Source organism: Xiphophorus maculatus, chromosome 22, assembly GCF_002775205.1.
Source record: "Xiphophorus maculatus strain JP 163 A chromosome 22, X_maculatus-5.0-male, whole genome shotgun sequence".
Classification (NCBI taxonomy): Eukaryota; Metazoa; Chordata; class Actinopteri; order Cyprinodontiformes; family Poeciliidae; genus Xiphophorus; species Xiphophorus maculatus.
The window spans coordinates 14,699,044-14,714,289 of NC_036464.1; the positions used below are offsets into that span (position 1 = coordinate 14,699,044).

The window sequence follows — 15,246 nt, forward strand, 5'->3', positions numbered from 1 at the left end:
GTTCTCTGCTTTTAATCAAATTTATCCATCAGTCATGGTTTGAATCAGATTTATATCATAATGTTTCTTCATATTCTTACCAAGAATGAAAGATTAATGTCTCAGGCTCCCTATTTGCTCTAATTTCATCTAAATCTCCTTCTGCTGCTTCGCTTGTTCATTAACAAAATGACCCTAAAAGTACAGAGAGTCGGTCCTCCATATAAAAGAACTCATATTCAAATAAACTCTTTTATCTGGTTCCCAGGGATTTCTCCTGCTTCTTTTGAGCAATCTTTTATGATTTTTCATGCAATTAAAGAACTCATTAGGATAGAAACTTACGCAAGGCAGATATGGTTCAAAAGAGATTTTAGTCATCTGTTCTTTTAGGTTGAAAATAAAACCCAGGTAAATTGGGGGAAAAAAAGCGTGCAGAGAGTGATATGTTCATTATGTTTTAATACGCTGCAGCCTTCACGGCTTCACCCTGTGCTTCTGATGTTCCTGGTGCCTTGGGAGAAGGATGCTCAGAAATCTTGTCACCGCTGAACTCTGGCTGACCTCCTCTTCTGTAAAACTACAAGAGAGCAATTTATTTTCAGCACCGATGACAACTACGTAAGCCCTCCTCACCACCTTCCTCTGTCCTCTCATCTACCTGATTTTCTTGACACTCATCTTTTTTCTTTCCCTTCCACCTCTGCTCCTGCTTAATCCCACCCCGACATCCTGCCCCCCATATCTTTTGTAGATCCCATTCTCCTTTAAATCATCGCCACGGTTCATTTCAACTTCAAGCTTGGGCAGGCTGCAACGGTAATATGATTTCCAGTTGAAATGAATCGTGCAAAATGTGCTCCAGCCGCCCCTCATCCCCAGTGGGCTCCCATTTGAGTCCATTTCATCTGACTGAGGTGGAGAAAGATCTTTATTTAAAAAAATTTTTTTAGCGATGTCTTTATTTCATATATATTTTTTTCATCTAAATTGCTAAAGATTTGATTTAAACATTTGCTTTATGATTTTGGCCGATAAAACTTCACAATCCAGCATCACAAACACTTCACTAGTTTATTTTCTTACACAGTGTGAAAGGCCATGTGTGCAGTGTTGCAACGCAGTGGGAGAACAAATCTCTGAGCTCACTGGTGTATCATAAAATAACTCTTTGCTCCCAACAACCAGAGTGGTTTGTGCAAAACAAGATAGTTTATTTCACAGAAAGAAACCTGCTCCTGGGTGGGCTACACTGTATCAGCAGCAAGAAGGTTTTGGGTTCAAATCCCAGTCTGAAGTCTTTCTGCATGAAGCTTGCATGTTCTATCCCTGTAAACTGGGTTATTTCCTGGTACTGTGGGCTCCTCCGACTCTTCATAATATAGGACTGCTGGGTTAATTGGTCTTCATTAACTGTCCCACACAAGTGTGATGGACAGGCGACCAGTTCAGGGTTTACCCCTCTCCTTTCACCCAATCACCTTTCACTCACTGAATCGCAGCAAACTAGAATATGTGATGTAACGAGGCTCTTTCATCACATTAAAAGAGTCTTTTGAAAATTAAAACCTTTAAGCAAGTTTCAATACTTTCATTTCTGCACTAAAATATTCTTGTTGGTTTGATGTAATAATCTGATCTTAAATGTTGTGTCTTATTTAGCTCTAAGTGGTAAATCTTCACAATCAACAGATATAAAAAATAAATACATCATATTTGTAGTCTGTTGCTATCGTCCTTTCTCCAATCTATTTGTAACGCTAAGGCTATGTAATGTGTTTCACTTGGTTACGAAAGGAGCAAAATAAATGAACTTTTCAAGAACACGCTTCAAGTGCAGCTAAAGGAGGTTCTACAAAGTATTGACTCGCAGGATTGAACATAGTTGCATGCTTCACCTTATGAATTCACTCAGAATCTCAGAAAAACATATTTGAAAGATAAATATGAAAAAAACATGAGGGGTGTTCGTACTTTTGGGAGGCACTGAGCAGACACGCAGAATAAATAAAGTGTGCCTGCCATGTTGCACATCTCTTGCTGTTACAGCGCTATAAAACAGGATATAACAGACTAATGGAGCATTCTTCACAGTCACGCCTCAGCAGAAACACTATACTGCCAGGCTTTGTTTCCAATCCGCTTTGCTGTGTCTGTATGAAGGCCAAAAACTCAGATCAAATGAGTCACACATGCTTTGTCCTCTCAGGGTCTTCATCCAGCTCCTGACACCTGACCAGTGTCCGACCCTCAGCCTCAACCTGGTCCAGAAATATCAAAGGACTTCTGGCAGTACCTGTGAAATACTCACATGAAAGTGACAACATTCCTCAGATGCGTTTTAGTTTTTAGTACAATTCTCTTATCCACTCTTTAACGGCTCATGCATCATTTATCAAGTGGATGAATTTTGGCTGATCAATAAAAAATGAAGCTCAAAGTGCATAGAGATGGAGTCTGGCAAACAATAAAAGTTATGTAATTGTCTTTGTTTGATTCTGTTAATAGTACATCAAGAACTACAACATCCCTATTCAGTTCCTGGCTCAAGTTCTTTTGCAAGCCCAGCAATACAAGCAAAGATAGTTCTGCATTGCTATAATAATCAAATCATTAAAGGGCAACATGGCATAAAACACTTTATTCGCTCAGATTCATGCTCATCCAATTTGAGCTCGTCCAGTATTAAATTCTTTATCTTGGAGCAGAAGCAGCATGGCTGCTGAGGAGGAAATAAGTGGGGCAGAAAACTCTTCATCTCTGTTTTGATGCTTCTGTCTGCTCACAATCTCTCATCTCTTTGGTGTCAAGGATGGCCTTGTAAACAGATGTGACAGCTCAGCTTCTGTCTAATTCTGAGAAATTCTTCATCTTCCATTGCATCCAGGCGCTCTCTCACTACCCGCTCACTGAAGATGATTATTTAATACCGCTGTTCCACACATGCTCATTAACAGAGGGCCTGCGCAACAAAAACTCTGCATAGATAATGTATTCAGTCGCCAGCCGCCACTTTGATCTTTTTATTCACTGTCCTCTCATGCACTCTCAAATGTTTCAAATACCGTCCCGTATGCTCATCAGACCCCTGCAGAACTGACACTACAGCTGAACTCTGACCTAAAAAACCTGCATGCAGTGAAAGTAGTGAAGACAGCCCTCAAATATGATTTTTCTGTTCCATGTTTAGTGTGGTTTATTCAGTGATACCAAGCTAACTGGAAGCATGTTTGTTCCCATTTGAAAAGGCTGAAGACTGATGGAAACAGTGGACATTTTAGACATGGGCAATAAGGTTCATCGCCTAGAGTGACATTTTGTCAGGGAGGCACAAGCCCTACGAAAACATCCCACACAAAAAAATGGTGTACTGGATTAATATGCTCCTATTGGTTTTTGTATTTTCTCTTTGTCATTTGATGATGTCTAGTTCAAAATCTGAAAGAGACAGGTCAAACTTGAACTAAATTCTTCTATGGTTCTTTAAAACACAGAATCAGATTTATAAAAAGCTACAGAATATTTACAGCCTGTCCAGCATAAAGACAGCTGTAGATTGACAGATTGCCTAGCATTCATGCAAGCACCACAAGAACGACAGCTTGAAAGCACGTTTGATACTAATTCAGTTTAGTCTAAAACATGACCATAATGTAAACAATCTTGACCATGTCATATGTCTATTTCCTTACTTACTTTTAGGTGCTTTTATCTGAATTTCTGGAGAAATTATGCCATGTTTCAGTGAGCTGTAGGGCACCAACAAATGATCTATACATGTTTTTGGAAGCAAAGCAAACAGACAAATCATATGTGAAAGGTGGCTTTAAGTTCCACTTTAAACAAGTTTATGATCAAAGGAGTGAAGTATCTTTCTTGCACTCGAATGTAGTGTTCATATTTTGTGTTTCAACGTCTGTTTTTCTTGTTTGGCAATGTTCTTTTGTGGTTGGCTGAGCTTAAATGATGCAACCTGAAGATGAAGTTCAAGCTCAGCCTTTTTCCAACTTTAAAGCTGGAAAAAGGCTTTAAAGTTATTGTTTTCAGTCAAAAACAATAACTTTTTTCTTGATTCTTCCCAACATGAATAGCACATTGGGAAGAATCAAGCATAAAGTATGTCAAGAAGAATACTGTCTGCCAGCGTCAGAGCAACAGTCTGAATCAAGCGCTTTTGTTTTCTACACATGGCATGTGCAACTCAGGGAAACAACTCTGGAGCACAGAGTAACATTTGTTCTCCTCCTGTACCATTCAGACTACTGAACAAATGTTTTCTTTAACCTAACGCTCCTTGAAAAATCCTCTGTTTTCTACCTCTACATGTGATGTGTACACACTTTAAGAGCTAATCACAGCAGAGCAGGTTTCCAAGGCAGAAGATTAAAGCTAACTCTTGTAACTGACTCTTCTCAGCCTAAACCTCTAGATTCAGGATTCTTCCCCTTTTCCCTTCTTTTACGCTAACAGCTCACTTTCCTCCCTGAGCTGAAAATGGGATGCTGGGAGCAATCCTCCCTGGGTTATTTAATCGCCACTTCAAAGGGGAACAGTTTTAATCCTGCATTATTGATATGGCAAAAATAAAAAATAAAAAAAGCAAGTAAATGTCATTATAACTGGAAAGGGACTGCCACAGACGTATTTGAACATGCAGAAGGTGAGTGGAGCAAATGTGCTTTTAGTGGTTAAATTTATTGTGGGGGGGGGTTTAGAAAGTGGACAACAAATTGAGATGAAGTAATCTCTCACTCTATAGTGCACTACATCACAGCTGTGTACTCATAGAGGCATAATACCTCCTCACAATTATGTGCATAGTCAAGCTTCAGTGCATTAAAGACCAGATAAGCATTTGATTTGTTGGAAATCTGCAGCATCCTGTCTCACATAGCAGCATCCTATTTAAGAGCTTCATCTGTTACCCCAAAATAATAATATAATAAAAAAACAAAGATAAAACCTGTGCATTCAGTGTTTAATATAGTTTCTTGCAACACATCATCATATGGAGGTTACAGAGCTGAGCAGCTGCAGCCCTGAGGCTTCACTTGTTCACAGATCACACACGAGAATAAACATAATAACCTTTTCTTACAGAGTGTTCATAAATGTCATCTATGTCAAAAACTTGAATATTTATGGATGTTTAAATCCATTAAAAAATTTAAAAAATGCTTCTAGTGAATCTGGCTAACACATCTAATCAGAGGGTCTGTTTGTTCTTCACTGTAGTAAAATAATCTTTCTCCCACAGAAAGAGGGCACGAGTTTGTTTCTCCGTTAATAAGAGAAAGCTGTAGAGTTATGTGGCACGTGACTTACACACAGCTCAATGCAGATGGTTATTCTAGTCAGGCAGAGGCTGCAGGCAGGTCGTTGTCATGCTGTGTTGTATATCTGGCTTCGGAAAACGCTCCTTCCCTCCAGGTTAATGACGAGAGCGCCACACATTTAGAGAAGTGATGAATGAGCTCATCGGGGAGAAGGAGTGAAATTATGTAATGTTCAGACAAGCAGTTGTGATTTCACACTCTGGAAGCTTTCATGCTCACTGCCATCATTTCTGTGTGAAGGGACAAAAAATATTTTAAGCCCAGTGGACTGACCTTTGAAATGACATTTGTTCATCAGAGTTGCACAATTTTCAGTGTTTGCTCTGCTAATTTCTATTTTCTTGCTTGAAGGCAGTTAGTTGCATGTTGTGGGGCGATGAAAGTAAAGCGGTGCTATGGAAGGTTTATGGTGACTGAATTATGCTTCGTGACAAAATTAAACAAACATTATATATTAGATATCGAAACAGATCCGGTTCATTTCATTATCTAGCCATCTCTCACAACAGTAAATTGCATTAAAATTCATAGATTCATTCCAGGTTTTGTCTGACAGGAACATCTTTAACCAGACACACAGATCTATCATTGTATGGAAAACATCAGCTTTGGGAATGTTTGGGTTGGCGGCAGGGATCCAAACAGCGGGACTGCCTCCAGAAACTCTGCGGATGTGCACATTCACACAGGAACCTCCATGCGTCTTCCCAGCAAACACTGCAAATTGTCAGAGCTGGCGTTGCTGGATCCTTGAACTCTGGACAACAAACAGCATGAGCTACTCTTGTTGTTTGTCACACTAAAATGATGAGAGTGTGTCGTCACATGCTTGTGTGTTGGAGGAAACAGCATGTTTAAAAGCAGAGCAAAGCAAAACCTATTTTACTTGACAAAACAGTTGATTGGCGCAAACTATTTCACCATAATTTGATGCATTAATATATGTTAGTAACCATTTAGGCCTCAGAGAGTATACAAATATTTAGAGAAAACTGATTAAAAAGAACCTCTAACTAAATGATTTTAAAGCTCTCTGGTTTAAATCAGAATGGAGCAGGCTTTTTATTGTCGAGTTCTACCCTAGAGAGGATAAACCTATGATAAAAAATGTATGAACAGCTTCATTACATAATGCTGATATTTTCAGAAGCATCTCAACAATGAAAACCCGATCACCCAAAAATGGTGTAAAATATTCTCTAAAATAATATGGGATCTAGTGCTTCAGGTAATGCATAGCAGCTTTTGACCAAGTGACTGAAGAAGTATGACAGAATGTGCACTGATGTTTTGATTCATTTCCAAGTATGTTGTAAAGCAGTGGTCCCCAAACTACGGCCCGCGGGCCAGATGCTGCCCGCCTCCACATTTGGTCCGGCCCCCTGAACAATACCAGAGTATTTTCATATATGTGCATTTTTATTTGATAAGTTGGACTTTTGCAATAAAATAAATGTTAGTAATGAACTTTATTTATTATTAACTACTAGTTAGTAACTATTTTATACATGCATATAATTGACCCTAACCCTTTTTTTATGTGGAGAACCCTGTGTTATTTGGTTATTATTTATTTCATAAATAGTGTTATTTCCTAACTTTTGTTCTCTGAAGAATCCAGAAAAGGTTATTTGATTGTGCTTTCTGAAAAACAATACATGTTTATGTTTAGCACTCTTACAATCGTCACACTTTTTCTGTTACAAACTGACCTCGGCCCCCCATTAGAGAAGGGACAAGTTATGTGGCCCTCACAGGAGAAAGTTTGGGGACCCCTGGTATAGATCATCTTTATTACATTTTGACCCCTTTTTTTATTCAACTAATTTTATATTTAAAAAATATTTTTTTCAAATGTTCGTAAAATGTATTACCTCAGATGATCATCGCATTTGTTACCTGTAATGTTCAATTACATAAAATTATAGGACAGGATCTATTTCATTACATGCTCACTTCTTACTTGAAATATGTTAAATACAACAAATATTTCCTTAAAGTGTGATCTATTTCATAACATTTACTCGTCACCTTTATTGTTCACTCTGAACTCTTCAATTACACATTAAATATTTAAAGATGGGCTCTTTCATCTGGTTCAATACTGAAATGTTAAAGAAATGACAAAAATCTGTATTGGCCCATATTTTGCACGCCAGGCAGAAATATTATGTACATAATTGTGCCTAATATGTGTATCTTACATAAAATGAGGTCAGGTTTAAATATTTTTAAGTAATGAATATGAGTTGACAAGATGAGGTCAATGTTTAAAATACAACCACACTGTTGTTATAGGGGCCCCTGGGAGATCATCAGCATATGAACTAATGATATTTGTTGGCCTGAATGAGCACGGTTGCTACACAGTCGACTTTTAGGGCTCTGTCATCTGGGAAGTGAGGCTACATTAAATTACGTCTCTGGAGAGGAGGACTTATTGGGTGCACCAGTGATGATTAACTGGTTTCCAATTCACAGTTACAAATAGGTGTAGTGAAATTACTACAAATGCAGACATGTTTATGACACCTTAGATATTCCAAAAATCTCTCACAAAACAATATTGTAATACAACAGAAGCATAATTCTGTTGATTTTTTTTATTTGTAAAAAAAAAAAAAGGAAAAATGAAAAGAACAGTGAAAATAAGGGACAGATGAATATCTGGTTCTCAGGAAACATCAGTGCCTTGCATTTGATAGATAATTTTACATACATTTTAATTAGTCTTTTTTCCCAAATAGGACAGTTTGTAACTTATCAGTGGATGTGATGAAAACAAATTGCTTCCCGTTATTTTTTGAAGTTACAGATTAGACGATGAGATGCCTAAATATGTAAGCTAGTCAATATAAGCACTATAACTCCTTCACTTCATTACAAATATATCCCCAAATTGCGCAGTGAATCTGTGATCTCTAGCAATTGTTCTCTGAATTTAACTGTAGGGGGCGCCATATATGTTTTTGTTTTTTTGCTGCACAAGAAACTTGTACGGATCAAAAAACACCATGGGGAGACTGTCAAATTGACTACTTGGAGTTCTGAAAATTTATTATGCACACATTGATGTTAGTCTGCTAAACCTGTTCACCTTTCCATCTTTTGCAGATGCATTCCACGACAGACTAAAACCCATTGGAATCAAGGAGAGAAAGTACATCCTAGCACTGAAGAAGAGGGAGTGCTTGATGAAGGGCTTCCAGTTTGATGGGCAGATCAATGCCTGGGACTTGCCCTACTACATGAACCAAGTGGAGCAGTGCAAGTTTGCTGTGAACAAAGACAAACTGATTGAGTATTTTCCCCTGGAGGTGGTGACAGAAGGGCTGTTTGGTATCTACGAGGAGCTGCTGGGCCTCACCTTTGAAGAGGTCAAGGGCGCTCACGTTTGGCACGAAGATGTCAAGCTTTACTCAGCCCACGACTCCGAGACGGGAGAGGAGATTGGACAGTTCTACCTGGACTTGCACCCAAGGTAAAGATGGTGCAACCTCTAAAAACGCTGAATTATCCTTATGTTCTTAAGTTTTGTCATAGCAAACTGCAACTTTTTGAGTTTCTGATTCTAGTCTTGTAAATGCTGACTTGCGTGTTATTTAGGGAAGGGAAGTATGGCCATGCTGCTTGTTTTGGCCTCCTGCCAGGATGCAGAGGACCTGATGGAAAACGCAGGTTTCCGGTGACTGCTATGGTGGCTAACTTTACAAAGCCGAGAAAAGGCTGGCCCTCCCTCCTCCAACACCATGAAGTGGAGACATATTTTCACGAGTTGGCCACATGATGCATGAGCTCTGCTCCAAGGTGTAAATTCTCCACAATTAGCAGCTTCAGCATTGTTGCATTCTATGCATGGTTTGATTTTATTCCAGCAATAGAGGATGAATTTGTGCTCTTGTTTGACGCAGACCACGTTTTCAGAATTCAGCGGTACTCAGGTGGAAACAGACTTTGTGGAAGTGCCGTCCCAGATGCTGGAGAACTGGGTTTGGGAGAAGGAGCCACTAAGAAGGATGTCAAGCCACTACAAGGATGGGACACCGGTCCCAGATGATTTGCTCGACAAACTGATTGCATCCAGAGTAGCAAGCACGGGTCAGACGCTCCGAATTCTCTGAAACCTACAACTCTCTGTAAGGCGCATGCTTAGAATCTCTCTCAATTTGATGTTGTTGGTTTTAGGTCTGATGAACCTGCGGCAGGTTGTCCTCAGTAAAGTGGACCAGTCCCTTCACTCCTGTCCAAGTGCATATACAGCTCAGGTGTTTGCACAGCACTGCCAGGACATCCTCGGTATTCCTGCTACACCTGGTCAGTTCTACTAACAACGGCTAGATTGTTACAGTTGTATAGCACTAGAGTGAACACTGACTACTGTAAACTTATCTTATTCAGCCATGCTTAACTTGACTCTGAAAAGTAAAAATGACCAAAAGTCTCTCAGCAGTATGCAGCACTCTTGAAATTGCTAAGATTTTGGGAAGTGATCAGAGAAACATCAAGCTTTTTTTGGAAGTAGTCAACAGGGTTGCAAGAAACTTCATCTATCTCCAGTGGTCAATGGAGAAGAGGCAGGGTACACCCTGGACAGGTCACCTGTCCTGCAAGAAACTTGTTGAGGAAAAAAAAATACATAAATTAACTACCAAAGAGTTGAGAAGAATTAAGTGTGAAGCTATCAGCTTTTCAATTGGAAGCTTTTGGTTTTTTGCAACTTTTACGAGGGATGCCAGTATTAGCACAGCATGCTTTATTGTTAGTTTAAGGTCATAAACTCACCCCATCCTCCCATACGCTTTGCTGTAGGTTGGGTCAATCCCAATGGCTCTTTCACAGTCTCCAGTCGCCTCAGTATAATTACCCAGTTTACTGTGAGCAGCAGCTCTGCAAAGAAAATACGTTCATAAAGAAATCAGTGGTCACTAATAGAGTCTGCATAAGCACCTGAAGACGGTATACTGGCTTTACAACATGAAGTTATAAAGCCACAATTAGACCTTTATTGAATCACAGCATTGGACACAAACTACATGTCCTTAGTACCTGTTGCAGTAATACACAGCGTTTCTTAGGTCCAGATCTATGGCCTTTGTGTAGCATTCAACTGCACATCTGTAGTTTTCCTCCTTCATATGGTTGTTCCCTAAAAGAAATTTGAGAACAATTGTAAATGATCTTAACCCTTTACAGTCCAAGATAATATATATTTTTCTGCGATAAACCAACAGAAACAACTCAATAGTTGTGAAGCAGAAGGAAAAGGAGTTCCTTTTCTGAAATATATTGTCACAAGGGCCAATTATTACCCTTTATTGATAATTCATTTCTTAGATTCAATTCAAACCCTCCTGCAGTCCTAAGAGGGTTTGAGTGGATCCCACACAAGATCTGAAGATATTTTGGGGGGTTAGTAGGTTGTGGTTTTGGGAAATGACGGGTTAACGGGACAGCATCGCTTCCCCGTTGTCCGACCATGACATCTGCCGCTATTAGATTTTTGCAAAGGGACAGAAAAACAATCATGCACTTTTCTGTTAATGTTTGGACTTCTAATCTCATTTATGCTTTTGGTTTGATCATTTGTTTATTGTTAATGTCCTTTTTTTTTTAGATCAGTGTTTCTGTATTGGACTGCACAGTGGCGCAGTTGGTAGCAGTGTTGCCTTGAGGCAAGAAGGCCCTGGGTTCGATTCCCGGCCCGGGATCTTTCTGCACGGAGTGTGCATGTGTGGGTTCTCTCCGGCTTCCTCCCACAGTCCAAAAACATGACTGGCAGGTTAATTGGTTTCTCTAAATTCTCGAAAGTGTGGATGGTTGTTTGTCCTGTTTGTCCCTGTGTTGCCCTGCGACAGACTGGCGAACTGTCCAGGGTGACCCCGCCTCTTGCCCGAAACTTTCGCTGGAGATAGACATCAGCACCCCTCCTGACCCCTCTCGGGACAAAGGTGTTAGAAAACGGATGGGTGTTTCTGTATTAGATTCAGATTCTTTTCCCTTTATTTTCACCCCTCCATTCTGCTCCCCTTGCCAGCTGTTAATCATTTCCTCGTTTGCCTCTGCCTGCTTCCTTCCCCAGCTGCATCCATTCACCTGTGATTAGCTCTCCTGGTTCTCTTGTCATTTCCACCTCCATCAGTAATCCCTCACTGCTGGATTCTCTGTTATTCCTCCCAATTTTAGTTGTTTTCCTACAGGATTCTCTGAGCTTTATGTAACTTCTCTGTTTTACTATTCATTCAATAAAGACTGAATATTATCTGACACTTTGCTGACGCCTGCACCACCCCCATTGTCAAAACCATTTAAAATCCCAATAAAACACAGTGAAATGTTTGTGTGCAGCTTGACAAAACACGGAAATGTTAACAATGCATTTACATCTGCGGACAACATACCTTCATTTTTAAGTTGCTCCGCCCGTTCTATGTCTTCAGGAGACGGGGACGTCTCTGGTACGGTGAGGTTGTCGTTCTGCGTGACATGGAAAAGTCGCGGATGAGATTTAATAAACATAAATGAAACTATTAGAGACGATTTCTTTTCGTCTATTAGTACCAAGGAAAGGACAAGACACCTCAACTTTCACTTTGCTACAAGACCCCAGCGACTGACCTTTGAAGAGCATCGATTTGAAATGACACATTTGCAATAAAGCAGGTAAACTGGAGCTAACTGTTAACAGTTCTCATCCAATGTGTCCAACAACTGCTTCCATCATGTCACCATGCTACGCCGATGTCACCACTCACCTTGAGCAGAGCGTTGAGGAATATCTCTCTGAGTGGCTGGGATACAGCAAGATGGCAGTCACTGGAGCTGATCTTGAAGGTAGTCTCCAAGCACTGGATCGCAACTGAAGAGAGGAAATAATCATGCAGCTCAGGGGAAGTCAATTTTAACAGCATGCGAAGGCTTCGTGACAGTTCACTACAGTAGCGGTCGGTTCTTATCGGGGATGTTTCAGTACGATGGTGGGAACGGAAACCAGCCTAGGACTGCTAAAATAAACTGTTGGTAGTTAGATTGGAGCTGAGTTGAGGAGCGACTGATTTATTTCATGAATGTTTTTAATCTACACAAGGAGGCACGGTGCTGCCGGCATCATAGCGGTCGACGAAGCTGGTGAAGGTTCCTGGAAGGAAACGCGGCAGCTGCGGATGAAAACCCATAAAAGGTTGCCAAGAAACTGAGAGGGTTCTGGAGCTGCCAGGGCTGCAGAGGAAGAGTTTATTTGAAGGCATATTCATGTTTTAGAATGACCTAGTCAAAACAAAAATCCAGTCACAAGTCTGTGGTAAACCTTAAAATATGATGCTCTTGATTCAATTCAGTGAATTTGAGCTATTAATCTTCTAGGAGGGCATCCTAGAAGAAAAAATCTGGTTTGTTTACCTATCATGTAAAACGCCAATAAAAAAGAAAAACAAAGTGTAACCCACTACAAAGCGAACTTTTTGTAGCGGGTTCTCTACACAGGTGTACAGAATAGTCGGGTGAGCTGACTTACCCTCCAGGTTCTCTTGCTCATCAGAATTTAAAGCACTGCGATGAGTTTGGTCTCGTAGAAACTGCACAATAGCGAACCCCAGGCGCTTCTCCACGGCCATTTTGACCCAGACACTGTTGAGCACAGGAGGAGATTCGGATTAGGAAAGAGGAGGGCGCTTGTTTTTGAATCCACCATGGCGAATTTGTCAGAAAATGGGAAATACGTTGCCGCGGTTTTCGGTCGTGTAATTGAAATGTCGTTTTTAGTATGTAAACTGCAGTTCCTTATTATTCCAATAAGCGATTGAGTTTTAATGTGAATACTGGATTAGTGTACAGTGAACAAACACACATAAAAAATGGAGCTCGAATATACTTATTCGTTCACTTTTCTGATTAACACTACTGAAAAAGTGAGTTTAGATTGAACGTAGTATTGCCTGAGTATTCTGTTAATTTGCATCCCCCAGCCAAGATTTCTTAATCAACCATTTTAGATCCCGCTGCATGTTTTTGGCTCTTTGTTCTTGTTACTGCAATATGTTGCTTTGGATTTTATTTAGCGGACTCTGAGTAAAGAGAGGAAGAATTTATTTGGTCAGAGGCTTCCTCAAATTTGTTGTGAAACAGACTGCTACAGGAGATCAACAGCTATCGTCGTCCAACAGTAACTCTTTGAAGAATTTGAATAAATATGAGTTACAATAACATTTCATTTCCCTTTGGGATCAATAAAGTATTTTAGAATTTGAAACGCACATCGGATTTTCAGATCTTTTCTTAGTGGAAGAAAAAAAAAAGTAAAAAACTATTACATTTGCCTCAAATTTCAAAATGATGTATTTCTGCATTGGTCCCAATAAAGTGCCTGAGTGTTTGTGGCTGCCAGTGTGACAAAATATGAAAAAGTTAATGGCAAATGCACAGGCGCCGTTTATAAAGCGTCTCACCCAGTAAATAAACTGTGAGATGCACAAAGATATGAAGGGTAGTTTGCTGAAATGTACCATCAATTGTTACATTGTTACTAGTTTATTAGATTCCTTCTACTTCTGGGATGTTTTTGTAGAAGATTTGACACAGGTACATCTAAAGAAAAAAAAGGAGATTGTTAAAAAAGTTCAGTATTTTTGTTGATGACAATCAGCTTGTAGGAAAGCTGAGGGATTATGGAAGCTCACGCTCCTTTGATAGCATCATGCGTAGGGTTCTTCTGTGAGTGGCGACTCTTGATGCTCTGAATCCAATACTTGGATTTGCTTAAGGCTGTGATTACTCATATGTTTCCTGCCACACTTTTTCCTTCCACTTAACTTTTCCATGAATGTGCTTAGATACAGCACTGTGATCATCCAGCTTCTTTGGCAAATGATAATTTGCATGATAATTATGTTGCATAATTATGCAAATTTATACATGCTAAATTTGCACAATGTATTATGCGAACTTTTACAATTGAAAAGTTACAATTTTCAATTATAACTTGTACCTGTGTGCATCTACAATATATATATATATATATATATGTACTACTGTATATATATTGTAGTCCTATAATATTTAGTAGTGCTGATGATGACGATCTTGATAAAAGAAGCATCGTAACATATGAGGCTGACTCCCTCCTGGTTCATCGAAGTCACGTTACCATCAGTCAAATATGATAAAGACTCCGGCCTTTCATGCAGCCCCTTGTTTCCAGGACAACTCATTGCATAATTCGGACATATTTACTGTTGTTGCATTCACACGCTGGTTGCAGCTCCACACTGCTTCCCGTGCGCCTGACCTGATAATCGGTGCACCTGGGGGGAGGGGGCTATAATAAAGCGATGACGGTCGTAATATCGTCTGAATGCTGAAAAAACACAAACACTGCCTCATATGTCGGTCACGTGCTGATGCCATTCGCTGTTCTGTTCATTCTGGTCCGGCTGGCACAGCCCACTCCTCCCTTACCGTGTGTGTGCGCGTGTGTGTGTGTTGACACACGGCTACATGCGGTGATGCGGGAGCTGTGATGTAAGAGGGGAGGAACTGGGGTGTTTTCATTCACAATGCACACGTTTTGCTGTTAAAAAAACAACAACAAATTTATCAGCTCTATTTATCGGGCTATATGACACGCAGCCGGGCGTTGGCTGCTTTTAAAACAGCCTAATCTGAACTACAACGCTCTGCAGCCGGAGCGATGCTGCACGCAGACTGACACAAACGCAACCCTCTGAGAAGGTGAAGGAGAAAACATCTCCGAACGGATGAAGCATCAGCTATTAAACCCGCGTATTCGTAATAGCTCTACGTTAAAGGGTAATGATCGGCGTCTCCCATCCCGCCCACCTTACCTGAGCTCCTCAGCTGTCTGTTTGCCACCGCGTCATGAGGACGGGGCGAGCGTTTCCTTCCCCCGGCGCATGCGCTCTAGGCTGCGGAAGCGGGA

General features: G+C 40.3%; 1 protein-coding gene across 4 annotated transcripts; it reads right to left on the minus strand.

The window, feature by feature from the left end:
• Positions 1–395: 395 nt before the first annotated feature.
• Positions 396–15,236, minus strand: LOC102221358 (small glutamine-rich tetratricopeptide repeat-containing protein beta-like). Of its 4 annotated transcripts, none has more exons than XM_023327294.1 (7): positions 15,152–15,236; positions 12,826–12,938; positions 12,068–12,171; positions 11,714–11,789; positions 10,362–10,461; positions 10,098–10,202; positions 396–559 (listed from the first exon to the last, which is right to left on the minus strand). In XM_023327294.1, the coding sequence occupies exons 2-7, from the start codon at positions 12,923–12,925 to the stop codon at positions 457–459; spliced, it is 588 nt and encodes a 195-aa protein (XP_023183062.1). In that variant the 5' UTR covers positions 12,926–12,938; positions 15,152–15,236; the 3' UTR covers positions 396–456. The 4 variants fall into 4 exon arrangements, with proteins under 4 accessions (XP_023183062.1, XP_023183064.1, XP_023183063.1 ...); XM_023327296.1 differs by lacking the exon at positions 396–559 and adding an exon at positions 4,941–5,545 and having other exon boundaries at positions 15,152–15,234; XM_023327295.1 differs by lacking the exon at positions 396–559 and adding an exon at positions 4,941–6,072 and having other exon boundaries at positions 15,152–15,234.
• Between the last annotated feature and the right edge of the window lie 10 nt (positions 15,237–15,246).